Genomic DNA, 23,218 nt, shown 5'->3' on the forward strand with positions numbered 1-23,218 from the left:
ACAAAACACTGGCTCGATTGTCAACATGTTAGGTTGGGGACTATCCCACATGGCCTTCTTTTAGCTTGTTGGTGACTAAGATAGTTAGCAACTCAAAATGTCGATCATCTTTATCAAACTAAATCCTAAGTTAGCAAACTGACTATTCTTTTACTTTTTTAGCTCTTTTTGTAAGGCTTTAAGAGCATTTGAGTTTTGTCTTGCTACAGAATCAAGTTGATTGGTTGAAAAGATTGACCATTAAGGGCTTTGAATTTTGATTATCTCAAATTCATTTGGATGATTATCCGTAAGAGTATGATCTTATGATAACCTCATTTGTCATTATGGATTGGAGTCTTCGGATTAAATTTTCATTATAATCAGGGATGTGATATGTGACTAAAATCCCTTTAAGAATGATTTACAATAATCAAATCCATCATCAAGGTATGTGGTGCCTTGTGTATCTTGCTTGATTTTTTAATGGAAAGATTGGTTTCGCAAACAATATCAGGAAACTCTTCTATTATGATTTTATAATAATCATACCTAATATAGGGGATTAGAGAATTATTTTCACGTGTAAGAATACAAAAGCGAGATGATAAAATCATGCACTGGTTGCCATGAATCTTCTTTATATTTTATATTTTACTTATAAGTTTTCTTTTCTAATATAGGTGACCTCTATTATCCATCTTACTATCGGAGCAGATCCGAGAACTTTATTTTCATTGTGTGATCAACTATGTAATTGAGATGATAGTCTAAATAGTTGGCGAGATAGATCAACTCGACTAGGGACAAGAATATTTTATTTTCATTTGCATATGATGGTTGTCTATTTATAGGTTGTGTTGACTATGCCACTTGCATAGGATCAAATGAAGTCGTATGTATACAAACATACCATTTGATTTTAAGTTTCCTACTACAAATGTATAACATAAATTCATTTGAGAGTTAGGGCTTTACATCTCTAATGATAAAAAATCGAGAAACATATATATATATATATATATATATATTATCATTATTATTCTTATAATTATTAGTATCAATTGATATTAGTGTTAATAATAATGTTAATATTATATCATTTATAGTAATATTAAAATTATTATCATTATTAATGATGTATAATAGTAATATTATGATAATATGATAATAATTTAATATTAATATTAATATTAGTATTAATTTTATTATTATTAAAAAAAAAGATATTTCCTTGCCTCGATAAGCGCACAAACACCACCGTCGTCGTCATTCGCATGTATAACTCCCTAAACTCAGATTCCATCTCGAAATTCGTGGCGCACCGGAAAACTGCCCATACACACCTTTATTGCGCGTGGTAGGATGGGACCCCGGTGCGACGCCTATGACGAGGCGGGTGATTACCTAAAACCCTATTTCGGCGTTCGTGACGCACAGAAAAACCACCTATACACGCCTTTATTGCGGTGGTGGGATGGAAACTCAATGCGAAGCTTATGGCGAGATGGGGTAACTTATAAGTACCCTCGAGCGGGGACAAAGCCGATTGTCTTTTTAAACAGGTACCCTTGAAGACCCTATACACGTCTTTATTGCGCGTGGTGGAATGAAGACCACAATCGCGGAGTCTAAAGACACCTATCATACACACTATTATTTTACGTGGTGGGAAGGCCCAGTTTCTCGTAGTTTCCCCTAAACGGGGGAGACGCCAGGAGTCTGCCGATTGTCTTTTTAAACAGGTACCCTTGAAGACCCTATACACGTCTTTATTGCGCGTGGTGGAATGAAGACCACAATCGCGGAGTCTAAAGACACCTATCATACACACTATTATTTTACGTGGTGGGAAGGCCCAGTTTCTCGTAGTTTCCCCTAAACGGGGGAGACGCCAGGAGTCTGCCGAAATTTTGAGTGAACAAGGGACCACACTTGGACTTGAATGAACATTCGCAGGATACTTGTGAACTTGATGCAATTGACCTAAACGAATTCAAATCTAAATGAATCTGAACTTGAACGAATCACAAAGACTTGAACTCAAAATTGAACCAAATACCAATGAACCTGAATCCAAGTTGAATTTGATTTGTACATTAAGTGGACATAACTTCAAATTTGAAAATGAACTTAAACTTGAAGTACACTTGTGGACATTGAACTCAAACTGTACAACATCAAGTGGAACTTGAACAAGACTTTGGACACAAGGAATTTGGACTCGAACTTGAGCTGCATTTGAACTCATATGGACAACAATGGATTTGTAACAATCATCTCTATTGGAATAAAAACATTGAGGAATGTAATATCAAAACTCATCATGCATATGTCAAATCCTCTTTGAAGGTTAGGAGTTTGCAAGTGGAACTTGTTTGCAAGCAATGAAAAGATTGTGAAGGATATGATGTGGTCACAAAGCCATGGCATGAAAGCCTTGTAGCATACTAACTCACCTACGATCACATACAAGGAGTGTAACAAATTTGCAATAATAAACAAGATTCAAGGACATATGATCCACTAGCAAGCATTGATCAATGAAAACCAAAGAGAAAGTAAAAAATACAAGTGCAGATGATTATGCAAATTTCCCAACAAATGATTAGAGAAACTCTTGCAATTGATTGGTTTGAGACAATGGCATTGACTACAAAAATATGTATTGGATAAAGTCTCCACTACATTTTGCTTAAGGACTTTTTAAGCAATGACATAAAATCTCCAAAGAAATCTACCAAGAGCTATCATGACAAATGGAATGCAAATATCAACAAACTGCAGTCACCTATGAATGATATTCATCAATATACAACACTCACACTTGTGGAAGGGATGTGATAGTTGTAATAAACACCGTGATGTATTCATGAATGAAATGTGAAGAATATGTGACGAATATATAGTAGATGCAACGAATTCCCTGCAGACATCGGTAGAAAAACCGTAGCACATGCAACCTATTGTCTACGAGTGATACAATTCCTTGCGAATAAATGCAACCGTTCATTGAGCAACTTGCATAAAGAATTTGACAACAAACTCAGCCATTCATCATTCAATATGCAAGGAGGATCCATTACAATTGAAGATAACATGTCTACAACATAATGTACAACACCTACGAGATGTCATAGCAAAGATTCAATAACACTTCTACAGTCAAAACAACTATCCAATAGAAGTCAAATATACAAACCCTTGCAAGCTATAAGGGTAGAAACACAACAGTACTATAATGGATATAAGATCCTACGGCCCGCTACAGGAGACCACCATGCACATCACAGGCAAGATACAAAAGAAATACATTAAATGCAGGCTCCTACAAGTCACTATAAAAGGTTTTTCATGCATAAAGGTACCCACCTATGAGTGACAACAAATATCATGTTGTAAATGCTAAGGATATCTTTGCGATCAATAAAGAATTCAATGTAAACAGTTACATTAAACCCTCTGCAAGGACAGAAGATCTGCAATATATACAGGTTCCCTACGAATACAAATGCACGCACCATATGCCATCTATGGTCAGATACATAAATACTTCAGTAAATGCAGTATCCTGAAGTCAATTCTAATATGTGAACGAATACATCTACATGCATACATGTATCAAATGTACCACGAGGACCAAAGACTGCAATAAAATGCACAAGGAATACAGTAAATGTAAATGCCTATGGGTCCTCGCAAAAGACGTAGGAGACCTAACACGCATCAAGTTCCATCTACAAATAAATATTGAAGTACTATGACAAATACAAGCTCCTACAAGCAGTCGTAGAAGACCCATCAAATTCCAAAAATCCCCCCCGGGCACATGCACTATAGTTTGTATACACATAGGTACACAAAAGGGGCAAGGGCAATCACAAAACCCGCATGGGCCCCGGCAAACGTGTTATTGGTACACACATGACGTCTAGGGATGCTGCGCGGGTCAATAAGTGAATTCAAGTTCGAACCCGATCTTTCTATTTGGATCAATAGGAGTCGACAGGGTTCGAATCATCAAACTAATATACGATTGCGATGATCAATTTTTTTATCTTAATACATTTATATTAGGTATTCAAGGCCTATAACAATAAGAATTCATTAATAAATGCATAAAGCCTATGAAACCTGATCCTCTGTCGACAGTTCGACAAAGTCGACAAGATTCATCAACAAAATGCAAATATTATAAAATGGAAATGACCCCAAGCACCCCGATGATGGCCGTGTTAAATGTAGATCTCAACCGGACTGGTCTACAAAATATTTTCAAATGCCCTCAAATATCCACAAAATTCAAATATTTTTCAAGTGACCTCAAGGTCACACCGATGATGGTCGTGTTGAATGCAGACCTCAACCGGAGGGATTAATTTCAAATATTTCAAAACATTCTCAAAGTTCCACCAAAATCCAAATGTTTTCAAGTGACATCAAGGTCACCCCAATGATGGCCGTGTTGATTGTTTATCTCAACCGGAGGGGTTCACAAACAATTTCAAAATGCCACTCAAATACCTACGAAATTCAAAGCTACAAAGAATCCAAAATTTTCAAAATTTAAAAATATTTAAAATTGAAATAATCCATCAACACTTAAAACAAAATCTATCTACCATCCACAGCAGTTTGTCGAGGTGGACAAATTTGAATATAACTTCAGCTCACATTGAGCTAATGTTTAGTCGAAAATATCACTAGAATCTATTCTCAAACAATCTCTTGCCAGTAAAGGTGTGGTACGTGTCCTTTAACTGGCAATTTTGTCGACGAATTGCACCGCATGATAAACGGTTATGACCCGGGGCCCTCTGATAGAGTGATTTTGCTGCCAAATGGCACCACGAAATGTCGGTTATGGTTAGAGAGGATATGTTCCTTAGTAACAACAAATCCTTGAGATATGAATCAATAGTATATGATTGATAGGGTGCAAAACCCTCTGTTAGCTAAGGTGGATTCAAATATGTCCCCTTAGACAAACATTCACCCCAGGTCTACAAGGTACTCTTGGACAAAGCAACCCATGGCTACCGACAAGGATCATTCTGTCAGGTTGGGTCGACTACCTCCTCTGACTAAGTAGTCCAAGGATCTTTCTGTCAGGTTGAGTCGACTACCTCCTCTAACTTTTAGGGACCATGATGGCCTGGGATGACGGAACCATGGGATCTTGATCGGGTCCAACATCCATTCCCCCACCATTCGCTTTAAGTGCAAGATAGTGAAAATTTTCAATTTTAAATACTCAAATATTTCAACCCAAATTTTCAAACATTTCAAATCCAAACCCATGTTGCTACTATATGCCAGATAACACGTATTCTCTACGTATCTTATTGACGACTAGCCTTAATCGAAAGTTCTCTCTCGTGACCGGGAGGGATAATTAACTATAGGGGCTTGCGCCTATAGGAAACCGGAACTCAGATCATAAAGTCCTCACAAAATGAGGACGAAATCTCTGGGTAGTGTCTTATCTACAAACTCATCTGCCTTCCAAAATTTACCCCAAAACTTAATCCTTAAAACTCCCTCGCCGAATAAAAAAGCGAGTGGAGGAAAAAAAAAAAAAAGCGAAGCGGGCAGAGGCTGTGGCCAAATTTTCGAAGCCCACAGAACCTTTATGGAAGACCACCAAAAGTAATGCATGTTGTAAATGGTATCTCGAATATAGCAGAAACCATAGCGATGCTATGAATTGATTGTGGCAAGTGGAGGGGGAGAAGTAGCGGTCAACCAAGCCTAGGAAAAGGCAAAAGCTGAGAGCACTTGTTGAGTTTCTAAAATTACGGTTGCTCAAATCAGGCCTTGAGAACAGGTGGAAAGGCTTTGGTAATGTGTATAAAACTGTTGAAGAGTTGATGGTAAATTCCAAGTGGAATGAAGGCTTGTGGTAGAAGCAAATCTAAAACTATGTCCAGAAACTTAGTTTGGTTGATTAGTGCTTGGAAGTATTTCTCTTTATTTTAATTATGAAGCATGGCTGGATTGAATCATGTGGAATGAAATTGAGGAGAGGTAGAAGAATCTAACGCATAACTTAAATCAGCAAGAAAAATGAAAAATGATCTTACCAAAGATTGCAAATTTTGGCCACCAAGCCAAAATGAGGAAGAAAGGTGTCAAACGCTTTTTCATTTTAATTCAAATCATCATTAAAGTTTCATTGCAACAAAAAAAAACCTACTTTCTACAATTTTCCTACTGAAAAATTCGAAATCCCTCAGGAATCAGAGTGGTTCCTTGAATTTAGAAGGTGATTGGGGTTATTTGGTGATGTGTAGGACAGCCCATTTTTCGAGAAGAGTGGGGTGGGGTGACTGGACTTCTTGGATGGTGAGGGTGGCTTGTAACCATCCTGACCTCCCTAGATGCTGAAGTTTAAGTACAGAAATCTCCATGCCGCTTTCCACCAATTTGGGAGTCAATAAAGATAGCATTGGTTGACCACTTCTAAAGTTGATTAGTCTTGAATTTTCCAATGTTCCTTCTTACATCACGCAATATAATGCTGAGTCATATATGTGTGAAATGTGAGTAACTCATAACTTACTCTTTCACCCCATGCATAAATTACATTCAAGCAAATTACCCAAAAGTACAATAAAATCAACATAAGCAACTATACAACATGTATTATCAACAAATCACAACACATGAACATTAATACAAATGCATAACCAGTTGACTATAACAATTAATTCTTTTTCATAGACCTTCCGATAGGCCAATAATACCCTGCCTTAAAATAGTTGAAAGACAGACGCATGGAATTCAATTAAAAAAATGCTATGATAAAGGCAAATGAAACAAACTACCTTTGACCACCGACTACTTGTAGATATTTCCTGCCACTCCTTCAGCATTGACTTGAAGCTACTCATACTTGCTGCTCTTTCTGCATTAATCTTTTCTTCATCAGCCTTCTTCCTTAGAAGTATCCTACAAAAAGCTCCAAAATTAAAAAAACTGCCAAGCAACTTCTTCACGCATTAGAAACTATCAAATCTTATCAGGAAACCATTTGGAACAACATACTTTTCATTGAAAAGAAACTCTCTTTCTTTACGATCCAAGGCTTCAAACCGTGGATCACCTCCCCATTTTCTTTTGAATGTTTGGAAGTCTAGTCTGTGATTCATATCCTGTAACAGTAAGCCCATTAGCGTCAATTGAATGGTCCGTTCAACCAAAAGAATTACCTCTCAAACTATTATACAGAAGCTTCATCCTTAAAAAAAAACATAATTGGTGAAACAGCGAAGCCACCAACAACCTCCAAGGCTTCTTCCAATAGCTGTTTGAAACCATTAATTGCAGCCTTCTGAGCAGCTTTCTTCTCCTTCCTCTCTTCTTCAGCACGTGTCCTAACAAATTGTTCAAAGATTGCTCGTCTAGCAGAATAACTTGGAACTGCCTGCCAGAATTCATGCAAGTGGAGCAAAAAAGAGTAGAATCTGTTAGTAGAGGTTCCAATAAATGTATTCCAAGTAATGTGGAGGAAATATTCATTTATTACATATTCAAAATAAATTTTAATATTTTAATAAGATAAAAGACTATATTTAGATTAAATACATATCAGATCCTCGATACACAATGAAAACAAAAAATTCACACCAAGACCCCTAAAAACATTAATTCCCAATAATTTTCCCCACTATCAATCCCCGAATGTTATTCAGAATGTCATAATCCAACACAAACTTGTTCAATAAATATGTTGGGCGCATAAGAACATCAGCAATAGCAAATCACATTAGGGAAAAGCTCAATAAGCCATAAAGCTGTACAATTAAGTACTCTCCATATTCTTCCGGTTAGCATGCACAATAAAATAAACTGGGTTTTGAGGGTAACAAAAAGCAACCTATGAATTCAATCTTACATGCCATCTCATCCAGGTAGTCCTTAGTGATTGTAAAATTTACTTTCAATCATCTCCGGCCCCATCTAAATCCAACCCAAAGGAATAAGTGTTGGCATGGAGTATGATGTCAAAACTTTTTTTTTTCTTAAATTAACAGAAATGATATTCATCTAATTTTCAATTCCAATGATGGATCTGACCACCTCTTGCTTAACGTATTCTCAAGATGAACAGCTCCTTTAACATGTCTATATTGGAGGCCAATATGTTCTAAGGTATTTCCATCGGAGAAAGAGATAAGTTTGCACTATTCAGTAGAATTCGCATGGCGTCTCCATCATAACAACAATTATTTTTCCATTTCCCATATTTCGTCCATTTTTTAGGGCAGTTCAAGGTGCAGCTTCTTGCATTTTTCTTTGGTAAGTGAAGGTGTTCGCCTTGTGAGAGGAATGACCATCATCAATCTTCTTTTCCTTCTTTTATAGAACGAAGACCCATCTTTAGATGGTTTTGAAGTATTCCCCCTTATGCCTTGGTTCTGAAGCTTCATCCCTAATGACTTGGATCTTGTCCACTATGAGCATCACCAACATATTGGCCTAATAGAGATTGTTTATTAGAAACAAGCAAAGTTTATTTGCAATTTGAAGATAAAATCCTAATTGTAATTCATCAGTACTAATACCTTCCCAAAATTTATTTCCAAAGTTACCAACTAACATCTAAACTTTGAATTGCCCCTAGCATTGCCTCAAACTGTGAAACTTCTTCCATTAACCTTCTATATAACCCCATAGAACATATTTCTAAGCATATCGGTTATTTAAACATTCCATTAGATGGGCTTTCTACAATGCCAAGCCATGATGGCTTAACTTCAATCAGGCAAATGCAATATTGTCATTGTCGCTATATAAGGTGAAGTTTCCAATTGGTCAGTCCATGCATTCCGCCTCTCAGTATCATTTGTCTCATCATATGTAAGAATTATCATTTTAGTTTCTACTTTAAGTGTTTGCATTCTCTCATCAAGAATAGAAATTATTACCTCCTATTCTGATGTGCCGGTTCAGGCTGAACCGGCCCTTGGGCCGGTTCAGCAATATTACAGGAGGCGGAATCCATCCGCCTCCCTTGGCTTGGCCCGCCCATAGGGTGGGCCCCACTCCTTGAGTTTTGAAAATCAAACAGAGGGTGCGGTTTAAGCTTAGGAGGGAAAATTGATTAGGAAATATTTTGTATTCAAGAGGATGAGGGGGATTAGGGAGTTTTTCATGTTTTGATCGATTGAAAATTATGATTTCTTGGCGTTCGGGCTCTAGACACTCTTGTCTAGAGATTTGGGAGAGACGATCCTCCTCTGGAATTGAGGATCACTTGTATCTTGCTTTCGTGTTGGTTTTGCTTTGTTTCTCTTATTGCAATCCATCGTTTGGGGCTGATTTCGCCCAGACTTTGCTTTATTCTCGCTGTTTTTCTCCAATTAGTGATAGGTTTGCTTGTGAACTCAAGTATTCCCTTAGGGTTACTTGCAAACTCAAGTATTTACAATCAAATTGGTATCAGCAAGTCGTGGGACCAGTGGAGGGCTGTTTTCGGTTAATTTCAGCGGTGATTTTTTGCCCAGAAGGAAGGGAGATTGCTGTTTTTGGAGTTCCAAATCCAGATTTTGTGATTTTACAAACTCCGGATTGTGATGGCGGCCAAAAAAGTGGATGCTCTGGAGGAAATGTTTGAAGGAGAGATGAATCAAATCAAAACGACGGAGGAGGAAAAGATTTCCTCCATGGAAGGACAAGTTGCCGATCTACGGGACATGATGAAAAAGATATTAGAAATTCAAAATAAAACGGCAGCTTCTGTGACGAAAAGAGTAGAAGGAAAAAATTCGTAGGGAGGAAGATGAGGTGGAAATCATGGAAGGAGAAGGAAGAAGACCCCATCTGGAGCCTATCCAGAGGGAAGAAAGGGGAGGTGGATACGGAGAACGTCAGGAGGGATACTATGGTCGCCAAGGTGGATACGGAGAACAAGAATTTTCAGCAAGATAGACTTGAAATTAGGTTAACATCAGATTCGGATGAAAGAGGATATGCCCAAGACGGCCTTTAGAACTCATGAGGGACATTATAAGTTCTTGGTTATGCCTTTTGGCCTCACCAATGCTCCTGCTACTTTCCAGGTCCGTATGAATAAGGTTTTCAAACCTTATCTCATACGGTTTGTATTGATCTTCTTTGACGACATCCTAGTCTACAGTAGGATGAAGGAGCACTAGGAGCATTTGAAAAGGGTGTTAGAAATACTGCAGGAGCACCAGCTGAGGGCAAACTTGAAGAAATTCTGCTTCGCACAAGTCAGTGTTGAGTACTTGGGCCATATTGTGTCAAAAGAAGGGGTGGCAGCAGATCAGTCCAAAATTGAGGAAATGCTCAAGTGGCCAGTGCCGAAAAACCTAAAGGAGCCGAGGGGATTTCTAGGACTAACAGGTTACTACATAAGGTTTGCAAAGGGTTTCAGTACTATAACATGGCCACTCACGGAGCAGATGAAAAAGGTATGAGGGGAGGTGGCCACTTCAGCATTTGAGAGCCTGAAGAAGGCAATGATTACGGGGCTGATCCTAGCTATGTCAGATTTCACTCAGACCTTCATTATGGAGACAGATGCATCCGGGTATGGGCTGGGTGAAGTGCTTATGCAGAGTCGTAGACCCATCGCCTATTTCAGCCAGGTATTGACTGCTAGAGCCAGGCTGAAGTCAGTTTACAAGAGATAATTGATGGCCATCATTTTGGCCATCCATAAGTGGCGACCCTACCTACTTGGAAGGCATTTCATTGTCAGGACATATCAACGAAGCTTGAAATACCTGCTAGAACAGCAGATGGTGACAGAAGAGCATCAATGGTGGTTGTCCAAGTTACTGGGGTACGATTTTGAGATCCAGTATAGGCTAGGGGTGGAGAACAAGATGACAGATGCCTTGTCTAGATGTATGGGGGAACTGCAAACAGTGGCACTATATGTTCCTTTGATGTTGGACTGGGAGGTCATCATAGAAGAAAGTGCTAGAGATGAAGGTTTGGAAAAGATCATGGCGGATTTACTGAAAGAAGATGATAGCCACCTAGGGTACTCAGTGGAGGGAGACAAACTGCTATATCAGGGGAGAATTGTGATGGCCCGGACCTCGATCCACATCCCAAACTTACTCCATAAGTTTCATGGAAGAGCTGTGGGGGGCCATTCAGGCGTACAGAAGACATACAGGCGGCTAGCAGCAGAGCTGTGCTGGAAGGGGATGCATAAAAATGTAGAGTAGATGGTAGCCAGATGTGAGATCTACCAAAGGAATAAGTACCTGGCCATGTCACCAGGAGGATTACTACAGTCGTTAGCTCTACCGGGAAGAGTATGGGAGGAGATATCTATGGACTTCATAGATGGGTTGCCCCGCTCAGAGGGGTACACAATGATCTTAGTGGTGGTGGATAGGCTAAGCAAGTATGCACATTTCATTCCCCTCCGACACCCCTACACCACAGTGACAGTAGCGTCAGCTTTCATCAGGGAGGTGGTCAGATTGCACGGAGTACCAGAGGCGATCGTATCATATAGGGATATGGTGTTCCTCAGCCATTTTTGGCGAGAGTTGTTCAGATTACAAGGGACAGTCCTCAAGAGGAGCACAGCTTACCACCCACAAACGGATGGCCAGACGAAAGTAGTCAATAGGAGCTTGGAGGCGTACCTAAGATGCTTTGTGTCGGAGACACCCAAGCTATGAGCTAAGTGGCTATCATGGGATGAGTACTAGTACAACACCTCTTTTCATTCGGCTTCATAGATGACCCCATTCAAGGTGTTGTATGGACGGGATATCCCCCACACTTGGTGCACTTTGGGAGTAGCAGTACTCCCGTTTCTTCAGTAGAGAAGTATTTGGAGGAGAGGGACCAAATGCTAGAGTTGAAGAGGCATCTTCTAAGAGCTCAACAAATTATGAAGCAACAAGCGGATGAGCATAAGAAGGACATCCAGTTTGAAGTGGGGGAGAAGGTGTTCTTGAAGCTCCGACCATATAGACAGAAGACAATCCCCAACAGGAGGAATGAAAAGCTGGCTCCAAGGTACTTTGGGCCTTATGAAGTGCTGGAGAAGATTGGCGCAGTAGCATATCGACTGAAATTACCTCCATCGGCGACTATACATCTGGTTTTTTACGTTTCGCAGTTAAGGAAGGCCATTGGTGACTACACAGCCAACCCCGAGCTATCGGCGACACTTACGAATGATTTAGAGGTGATTCTAGAACCCTTAGAGCTGATGGGAGTTCGTCAGAAAGAAGATGAAACTAAGTGTTGATCCAGTGGAAGAACCTTCCTGACTACGAGACCACGTGGGAGCCATATGAGAGGACGAGACAGCAGTTTCTAGATTTTCACCTTGAGGACAAGGTGATTCTTTGGGAGGGCGGTATTGATGTGCCGGTTCAGGGTGAACCGGTCCAACCGGCCCAAAGGCCGGTTCAGCAATATTATAGGAGGCGGAAATCATCTGCCTCCCTTAGCTTGGCCTACCCATAGGGTGGGCCCCACTCCACCTTGAGTTTTGAAAATCAAACAGAGGGGGTGGTTTAGTCTTAGTAGGGAAAATTGATTAGGAAATATTTTGTATTCAAAAGGATGAGGGGGATTAGGGAGTTTTTCATGTTTTGGTTGATTGAAAATTAGGGTTTCTTGGCGTTTTGGCTCTAAACTCTCTTGTCTAGAGACTTGGGAGAGACGATCCTCCTCTCTAATTGAGGATCACTTGTATCTTGCTTTCGTGTTGATTTTGCTTTGTTTCTCTTATTGCAATCCATCGTTTTGGGGCTGATTTCGCCCAGATTTTGCTTTATTCTCACTGTTTTTTCTCCAATTAGTGATAGGTTTGCTTGTGAACTCAAGTATTCCCTTAGGGTTACTTGCGAACTCAGTATTTCCTATCATATTCATCCTCTCCATTCATATTTCTATAAGGCATAGAGGAATATGACTTGACCTACCAGTCACATTGGCAAATGTTTGCATCTTCATCAACTCCAACATGGCAGTCATCAACTTCATCAGTCTAGCCACCTGATCAGCCATATTTTGGGTAGAATCATTGCTAAACATTGATTGGCCTTCTTCCCTTCTTAATAGTCTCTTACCAGCCTTCCTATGAACTCCACGGAAAATACCTTATTTTGTATACTGTCTTTATTTGAACTATACATTAAGGATAGATGTTATAATACCAACTTAATCTATAGACCCTCTTCTTAGTTTAGTTCACCTCTTATAGGTTTTCTTTCCATCATATTATATGAAAGCACCAACCAATTGCTATTTTTCCTTCCTAAAGTATTGCGGTCGCTTTGAAGTTTGCAGTAACAATGATAGTAACAAAGTAGCACCAAGGCAATTTGCAAGCAATAGCAAAGCTCTCACAGTAAGGAAATTTGCAAACAATAACGAGACACCAACAAGAAGGCAATTTGCATAAATCAACAAAACAATCTGCAAGCAATGGTAAGACCCTAACAATAATGTATCCTGCAAAAGCAATTAGAGGAAGGGCAAGAGAATAGGGAAACATGACAAATACATTATTGAGTATTGTAGTTGCAGTTTTGCTACAGTACTGAGAACAGAAACTTATATTGTGGAGCTATAAGAAAAAGGAGAAGAAAAAATAAATGTTTTAGATTTCAATATAAGAAATTCAGCCTATTATAGAAAATTATAGAAGGACTAAATTTCTGTACATTTCCTAATTGAACTCCACAAAGAAAGGCATCCTCCTTGCAAATAACAAATAAGAATGTTAGACATAGGAATTCTTTATCTTCTTGCAAACATGATTTAGAATCATTGAAAGATCAATTAGAAAAATTGTCAGAAAATGGAAATGAAATGCTTAAAAATGAGGTTGCTAATCTTAAAACAAAACTTGATAAGTTATCCTCTTCAGCTACCACTTCTACACCATAAAGCATTGCCACTTCTTGTATGCATGCTTCACACATGTAAATTAAAGATGCACGGTATCTTATTTATTAGAAACCATGACACTGAAATCACAAAATCTTCCATGCATATTTCGCTCAAAATTTAGTGCAACTTGTGGAATCTATTTAGGTTTTATGTATGTGCTTTTAAGTGATCCGAGTGCACCGCTAGTTCATCATCTCTTATATGGATTTCAAAGGCACCACACTAAGTTAACCACAACCTATACAAGTTCCTAGTGCACTTCATGGTGATGCTAGTGGGCAAAATTTTATGGGTACCAAATAGGTATGTTATTATAGAGGGCTAGTGAAGATATAACAGTGAAATTTGAAGTACACATGCTTATGATAAAAAACATCATATCTTTCCACGAATGAGTTTTAGAATGCACGATATAAGAGAAAATATTGGTAACATTTTACTCTACTTACTAATGATTTATTAATTTAGCTTAGTTTCTATTATGCACAGATACAAACACAACATAGACACGGGACATGTCAATTATTGAAAACATAGGAGATAGATACAAGTTAGACACGGTATTATAATTTGTATACCTTAAAAATAGTATATACAAATTGAATAAGTGGAATATTAAGAATAATAGATAAGTAATAAGTCATTTAACTCAGATCTATGCTTAAAATAATTAATATTAGGATGATGAGAGTCGCATCTAGAGGAGAGATGGCAATGCCGTCAAGAGTCGAGCATCAATGTTATGATGACATTGGACAAAGTTGAGATGTCGAAATGGCACGGGTGAATAATTGTGGATGTAGAAATTGCTTGCGACAAGCAAGATAGCATCAAACTTCAATGTTGAGCTGATTTTATAATATTGATGTTGTAAAAGTGTGGAAGAGAGAGCATTGTTTGTTATTGTGAAATCCTAGTTGCAACCCACTAGAAAGAAATGAAAATGGGAATGTAAGGAGAATGAGATATTGCATAGAGGCAATTGATTTTCAAGTTGTGGAGAGAACATAAGAAATTTAGTTCTTATTTTTTTAATATATACAAAATTGAAATACAAGAAATTATATTCTAAAAAATAATAAAATATTTAAGACGTGTTCGACCCACATGTCAAATTTATTTTTAATATTTTTTTCATCGGATATATCTTCGGCGTGTACAACACGTGCCTGACGCCTATCAAAGACGTGTCTGACGCGTGTTGAAGGCTGCATGTCAAAGACGCGTACGCGTGTCAAAGGCGTGTCCGACGTGTATTGTGTCTAATACATAATGGACATTGCACGTCTCTTGGAGAAGAAATGCCAATTTATCATATAGCTTAGTTGTATACACAATAATAAGTCTACATTGCACTTAAAATAATACAATTATTTTAAATGTATAATTTTTTTTGGTGTCTTAAGCATGGTCACTCATTAAATTATAAAGAGTACTACTCATGCCTCCTAACATGTTCTCCATTGTCATGATGTTATTAGAATAAAACGTTGTTTATCACGTGCTAAAAGATATTAACTTAATGGTAGAATACTTGATGACCACTAGTTGTACTCATAACTACAAATTTTGGTTGATACGAACTTAAATATTTTTTAGGAATAGAAATTGCTCAATCAGAATAAGAAATATTACTCTCAAAAAAAAAAGGTCATGGATCTCATAAAAAATATAAAAATGATTGATTATAAATCTTAAGAAACCCCAACTAAGCTAGGTCAAAATTAGTAAATCAAACATTCAAACCTGGGATAGTATCAAAAAGGAAAAGAAGTATGCATGCAATAGCATCAAAGATTAATTAGACAAATGATCTCACACCTATCCAAAATTTCCATTTGCAATGACTCTCATCAATCAATTTATGCACAAACCTAAACAATCTCATCTTTAAGCCGCTTATAGAACTTCAGATACCTTAAATCAAGCCTTGGTAAATGAATTCTCTATTAAAACATGGATATTTTGTAAATTAAGGGAAATAGTGATGCAAACTATGTAGGATCACAAGTGAATAAAAGATTCACAACTGGATATTGTACTTTTTTAGGGGAAAAAAATCATAATATGGAGTAAAAAAATTGAACTATTGTTTCAAGATGTAGTGCTAAATCTAACTTTAGAGCCATTTCTATAATTTTTAGTAATCAAAATCATTTTGAAAGATTTAAAAATTAAATGAAAAGTGTCAACAAATATATGATGAGATAACAAATCTGCCATCAACATCACATATAATCCACTACACATAGTCATACCAAGCATGTGAACGTAGATAAACAATTTATAAAAGTGAATTGATTTGTACTTTATATGTGCTAACAAAAAATCAACTTATAGGCATTCTCATTAAAGAACCCTGCAACCCCACTTTCAAAATAGTACAAGCGAATTTGGAATGATAAATTTTCTCATTCAATTTGGGTGGAAGTGTTAAATGATCGTGTAAGCCACAAATCAACTAATCATGATAAGGATTTAGCACACGGATCAAGGGTTCTAAACATTGGATCAATCCTCTAATGGCCCTTAGACTACAATCCGTGTGCCTCTCATCTTTTCTAGCCACTAACACCTTTTGGAAACTTTTATTTAATTTATGTCTATTATAAGACTTTTGAAGAAATCTATATATACTTTCACAATTCATACAAAACCAAACAATAAATTCAAAATAGTTTTTTTTCTATTTTCTAACTAAACTATCAAATCAAAAACAAATATTTATGAGAAGATGTCCAATATGAGGTTTTATATGACGTGTTTTTCCCTACTTTAAAAATGATTTGTAGTGCCAAAAGTTTATTGTTGACAATTGAAATGCCCAAAATATGACTAATAGATGCTAACCATGTCCCCTAAAATTATGTTACATCAATCATTGGTCAATTTAGTTTTTAAATGCTTCCCAACTCACATAAAAGATCCAAAACATGAATGGCATGGATTACTTGTGTGAAATCAGTTGTCTTATTTAAGCTTATCAAATGGATTGTTGATCTAAGGTAAAGTTCAAAATCTTTCCACTTCTCTGATCAAGAATTTGTTATAAGAGAGGATCCAAGAAAAATCAACTCCAAAGATCCTACAAAACCGGTCCTTAAATGATGAGCACATTCCTGCACACCGTCCATTTTTCATCATTGGAATTTTTTCCCAGGCTTCAAAATTAGCCCCTCAAAAAAATCAAATCTGCAAACCACTTTTGTTAGGACGTGTTCCCATGCTAAATTAGTCATCAGAAAAGTTGCTGTTGCTACAAGATGAGCTTGTTCCTGCAGGCCACCATTTAATTAATATGATAAAAAGAACTATAAAGACAATTGTGCAATGCAGTCCAAACTAGCACCGGAGAAAACCATAGAAAAGAAAGTAAGCGTTTATAGTAGCAATGTTCATTACCTACAGTCAATAAGCACACACCTTAAATATAATAATAATAAAAAAAAAAAAGAATCGATCTCCAAAATCAAAAACAGCAAAAGGTGAAAAACATCTTGTCTCAGGAATGGACAAAAATAAAAAATAAAAAATAACCCGGGCATGAGTGAGCTCAACATAATGTTCTAACAAACCTGTTTTATTCAGTTGTCGTAGGAAAGGCCCAAAATTCATAATCTTTAGACTCAACAAACCTTAAAGCGTGGATCGAAGACTATCTTTGGAAGTTCTTTTTCCCACTTTGAGAATGGCGCCACTCCTCTTTCTTTAAGCATTTCCTATAATGTAGAATAAATAAATAATTGAGTCGGTCATAAAAACACTGCAGATATAAGGCAACAATTGACAAACGAAAAAACATAAGCACTGTTAAAATTCTTGAGCATTTAGCAAAGATATTTTCTCTAAAGGGATAACTATAAAAACAGATGTTTCTGAAAAAAAAAACAAAGATCAACTAAGCTGAAAAAAACAACATTTTTTTTTAAGCTGAAAAAACAACAATTTGATAACAATAAGAGTCAATTCGTCCTGTCACCGGATCTAGTTAAAAGGGAAAAAGCTTCCAACCAAAAATAAGTTAAGAAGCGGCTGTTCTTAGAAGTACTTTTCTGAACCGAGTACCAGCCTTTTCCCCTTTCTTGTTAATCATTTTTCAAAGGAACTTTAGCAATGGCTGCAGAGGGGAAGCAATATAAAGGAGGATCGACAAAAAGAAACACATGTTGGGATCAATAATAGATACAGTAACATTTCCCTCCTCCAAGCATTGCATTTGTGCAGCTAGCTTTTCTCATATGAAGTAAAAAAGAACTGAAACTATAAAAAAATAAAAGGCATTGAACTAATTTACTACTAAAAAAGGAAAAACAGTTAGATTAGGAAGTATAAAAACGAAATACCTTGAACTGAATAATGCACTCCTCCTTTGTTGGCCCACTTTCGTCATCATCTGAATCAGATGACGAATCTGAAATATTTCCTTCTCCATTAGCATCTTTAACTCTGTCCTTACTATTTAAAGGTTGCTGCCCCTTAGCTGAAACATCTAGAGCTCTTGTACTATTTAAATCAGATGCAGGGGAAGCTGAAGTTTGAAGAGGTGCCGACACAATTGGGGTAGCAGATTCCTGCAGCTTCTTCTTTATCAAATCCAATGCTGATGCAGACGCTTGTCCACTTGAAGTTCTCAAGGTCACAGAATCACGACCACCTGTTTGCAGAGCAGAAGCATTCAAACTGCTAGGCGTAGTTCCCTTATCTGCGGGAATGCTAGCATTCTCCTCTTTTGAAGAGTTTGCTACATGATTTTTTCTCATTTCCAAAACTTCTGCAGGAACTTGCCAGCTACTAACCTATATATATAATTATCAATGTTAGATAAGCAGAAAAGAGAAAAAAAATATGGTAAAGCAACAAAACATAATCTCATGTTCCATAAAAGCGAGATAAAATGTAAAAAGCTCTGAGCCTACATAGTGATAGCTTGTGAGTTCATTGAGTAACAGCTTGTTTGAACAGCTTGTCAGCTATATTTTTAAGACTGTAATCACATCATTTTGTTTATTTAATCACCTTTCAAAGAACGACAATGTTACGCCGGTTGGGCCGGCTAAGGCCGGCTCAAGTTTATAGAAGGCGGAGCTTGTCCGCCTCCTCTCCTGTTGTCCGCCCAAAGTGATGGGTCCCACCCATCATTATGTTTTCAAAATCAAATAGAGGGGGCGGCTAGAGCTTTGGGAGGGAAATTAGATTATGAAAGTTTTTGTATTAAAGTACATGAAGGGATTAGGGAGAGATTATGTTTTGATTGATTGAATAATTAGGGTTCTGGGTGCTTGGGCTCTAGACGCTATTGTCTAGAGATTTGGGAGAGACGATCCTCCTCTTGAATTGAGGATCTCTTGTATCTTGTTTTGTGTTTGTTCCTTTTGCTTTCTATAAAAACGTTGCTATCGTGTGCTTGCTTTTCTACAACATTTCTACGTTTTTCTCGCTGTTTTTACTGATTTTTTTGTTAGGTTTGCTTGCGAACTCAAGTAGATCCGATAGGATTACTTGCAAACTCAAGTATTTCCTATCAGACAACAAGGTCATTTCAGACCTTAGTCTAAGAAAGTTCAAGAGGAAATGTATCAAAGCTTCTGAGGAAAAAAAAAATCTCCACTACCAAACTTTACTGAGACAAAAAACTTGGTACATATCATACCACAGATTTATTTCAAAAACTTAGTTTTATTAAGCCTATACTGAGATAAATCCCTAGCATAAGGTAGCAGCGTTCAAACTTGTAAACCCACATGGCTCACATGGAGGAAGAATTTTTTACTACATGATAGGTAATTCGGAGCTCTTACAAATGAGCTTAATCTTTTAAATCAATTGTATAATTGAGTTACTCATCCACTCAATAATTGGAGCAGTCTATGAAGAAAACATAATTACAAGTAGAGATACCAACTACCAGCAGATGGTAAAAGGGGGAATTCAAACACATTGGAAAAAAAATGGTCATATTAACTAAATCAAAGTTCAGATACTATTGAATAGGTTGATTAAAAGATAAGATAGAGTGCAATTGAGTTCCAACTGAATAGAAGAAAAAATCAGATTGCTTTAAAAACTTCATACATATTCTTTCATGTTTCAATGTTACACTTTAGAAGCGAAGTGATGCATTGGCACTACACATAACTTGCCTACGAAGCACAAACTTGCACCAAAGCAATGTGTTGGCCCTGCTATGAAACAAAAGCTTTAAGCAAAGCATATGCGTCATGAATGAATATGCATTGCTTTGCTACAAACTATTGTTATTGAACGGTTCATTATAACTACAAAAATTATTACCAGATATGACTAAAGTTATTATATATATATATATAAAACCTGACGTTAAGTGCTCTAGTTAGAAAAAAATATATATCGTTTCAAAAAAAATGCCCTTGCAAAACAGACTCATTTACTCTAGTATCTAAAATCGGTGTATGTGTGCTAAATTATTAAAAATAACCATATTACATTCATAAGGCTTCCAAGAATTAAAACAAAAAACAAGGCCACAGGCATGTGGAGCAGGATTCTTGTTGAAAAGCAAGATGGAAGTGGCAGCAGAAGAAAGAAGCTACATGTCAATAGAAGCAATGAGCTCAGCCACAAGTGGAAAAATAGACCCACCAAAAAAAAGTCCCTTGATTAGACTTCACAGTGTTAGGCCAACAATTAAGGCCTTCTTTAGCATACATATAAGATTAGTGTACTAATATTTATTTGCTTTGTGGAGTAGTAACTTGCAGCGTGAAATGTTAACTATCAAATCTAAGAGAAAATTAATTAAATAAGAACCTACCTTGTTCACGGTGTTATAATAGTATTTCTTCAAATCATTTGTTGTGACCAATGACCAATCAGTACCAGATAATTTTTCCCTGAAAATGATATACAACAAAGTTTTAAAAAAAAAACAAGAAACAAATATTAGGATGAGACAATTAGGGCATTTCAACAAATAAGAGTACATAAATTTCAGTATTTCCAGCAGCCAGAATAGATGCACATCATAAAAGGTACATGATAAATGCCCTAATACAGCCATCAGATCCCCAATCAAAGAAATGATTAGCAAAATCCATTTAATGCAGCACAAGAGATTACCGACAGGTTTAATCTTAGAATTTTTAACTTTATTAGGATTTTAGATGTATTATTTAGTTTATCAGTTAAATTATCCTTTTGTTTAATAACATCAAGATTAAATTTAAATTAGTAGGGTAATTTAGTTTATATTTGAATTAAAATAATAATTCTTATCTTTTAGACTCTATCTTGCTATATTTCTATAAAGAGGAGATTCGGATTTCTAATTGAGGGCTACTAAATGAATTGAAACAAGATATTTCTGCAATCTACAATACCCGTGGAATCTGGCAATCTTCCCTCACTTTTCCCAGTGGTTCCTCTGCCTTAATAACTACTCCTGCTCATTTTGCATCTTGATTCCGCATCTATGCTAACTCAAACCCAATTATCCTTGTAGCAAGCCAGCATGCCCTCCATAGACACCTCCCAATGAAATCAGGCAATCAGCCACTCCTAATCTTATAATAGCGCCCCTTAAGACAAACTCATTGAGTGATGCATGATAACCAAAAATAAACTAAGCAATAGAACCACATCATAGCTCCTATTCTCTTTACCAACATGAAACGTTAGCACTCCATCAATTGACTACAACCATTTCAGCTTGTAGCCTTAGCCTATCTTCGTTATAGTCATAGAACACGTGCAAAATCTCTGCCTATTGATCAATTATGGAAACGGCTTTTCCTTTCAACTTAAACATTGGCGTCAATAACTTATTCCAACACAGCCTATTGCCAGTCAACAGCTTGTGTCCTTAAACTGCAACAATTTATAAAATCTCAATTTATTCGACTCAGCTACTCAAGCCTCATCCAACCAATCGATGACCTCATTTTCAAACCTCATGTGATTTGGCCCATGAACTGCATTGATTACCAAAGCCCTTCCCTTCGACACCTTTTGTCATCAATGGCAAAATATTTAATTTAACTTTGTTGTAATATTTTGAATTTTTGCTTCACGATTTCCGCTGGATAAATCGGACTTAGGAAGAAATAATTTTGAGGAACATTCTCAATTGGTACGTATAACAATGGGAAGAAATAATTTTGAGGAACATTCTCAATTGGCACGAATAACAATGATATTGAAGAAAGCTATAATGAGGATTGAAAAAATACTCGATACTTAATATGCTAATATAGTTGCATAACAGAAAGATAGTAATCTACTGCTAAATTACATTTGTTGTCAATAATTCACTATTTCTCTAGTATGTAATTTGGGTCTTTCTAATCAGCTCAATAAATGTGCAAAAATACAAAAATACTCTTCAAAAGAGAAGTTTTCTCAATAACGATGGAATTTCACTATTTTTTAATTTATTTGGAATTAAAATTTTATCTATTTGTTTAATTAAATAAATTATCATTTTGGGTGATTTCATATTTTAATTTGAATTATTAGAACATAATTTAGCTTAGTTCTAAGTTTGAATATTCAATGTAATCCTTTTAGCTTATCTCGAACCATTCTCTCATAATACCTCATTTCTCCCTTTTTTACTACCATTGCCTACAACACTATCTAATCAACACCATTCAACTAAACAATTATATTTAAATAATTTACCTTGTTTTGATAGAATGCATGAATAAATAAATAAATATTTAGGGAGAGGTTTGTTTATAATTATAGATAAAAAGCATGTCCAATAAAGAGATGAGTAGAAGCTTATCCCTACAACTTATGATAGTACAACATGAACAAGCTTTGCAGGATATTCAAAAACTTCACGTAAAAGATAGCTATTAGTTAAGAAATTTATAGTCACATAAAGGAAATGGATGTGCAAAACACTTGGAATTTACATAAATCAATGCAAACCGACTTGTTTAAGCAAATTATTGATTAGTAATATCTCAAATTGATCATTGGAATACTCAATCTAAAACTCAGTTTGATTCATTACTCTAACCTTCTAGTTACCAAGAAAAGGCCCAATTCAATTATAAAACCAAAATTCAAATAATCTAAATTATTAATAATTGGGAGGCCCGACTGATGTGAAACTACTAGGAGTTACGATCAAAATTAAAAGAGAATTGTTAAAGTTTGCTTATTATAAATTTATGTGGATCATGCAAGATAAAGTTAAGAATTAGAAACGTTAACTTCGCTTAGGCCAAAGAGATGCACTTGAGATTAACCAAAATAGTTCATTCAAAAATCCAAGGGAATTAAATGCGGAGTACAAATAACAAAACCCAACGTTTTAACAACGAGAATTTCACCTTGGGGCCGTATCACT

The 23,218-nt window shown here is 36.5% G+C and overlaps 1 protein-coding gene across 3 annotated transcripts in view; it reads right to left on the minus strand.

Annotated features, from left to right (window-relative positions):
* The window catches only part of LOC110102516 (pre-mRNA-processing protein 40C), a 51,192-nt gene that overhangs the window by 15,723 nt on the left and 12,251 nt on the right, over positions 1-23,218 (minus strand). For all 3 annotated transcript variants that reach the window (XM_020830871.2, XM_020830874.2, XM_020830875.2), the window contains 6 exons: positions 20,675-20,753; positions 18,228-18,680; positions 17,520-17,603; positions 7,265-7,405; positions 7,027-7,133; positions 6,807-6,930 (listed from right to left, as the gene is read on the minus strand). In XM_020830871.2, coding sequence (XP_020686530.1) covers positions 6,807-6,930; positions 7,027-7,133; positions 7,265-7,405; positions 17,520-17,603; positions 18,228-18,680; positions 20,675-20,753 — 988 coding nt within the window. The remainder of the gene's footprint in view (positions 1-6,806; positions 6,931-7,026; positions 7,134-7,264; positions 7,406-17,519; positions 17,604-18,227; positions 18,681-20,674; positions 20,754-23,218) is intronic.

This window comes from Dendrobium catenatum, unplaced genomic scaffold (genome assembly GCF_001605985.2).
Source record: "Dendrobium catenatum unplaced genomic scaffold, ASM160598v2 fragScaff_scaffold_932, whole genome shotgun sequence".
Classification (NCBI taxonomy): domain Eukaryota; kingdom Viridiplantae; phylum Streptophyta; class Magnoliopsida; order Asparagales; family Orchidaceae; genus Dendrobium; species Dendrobium catenatum.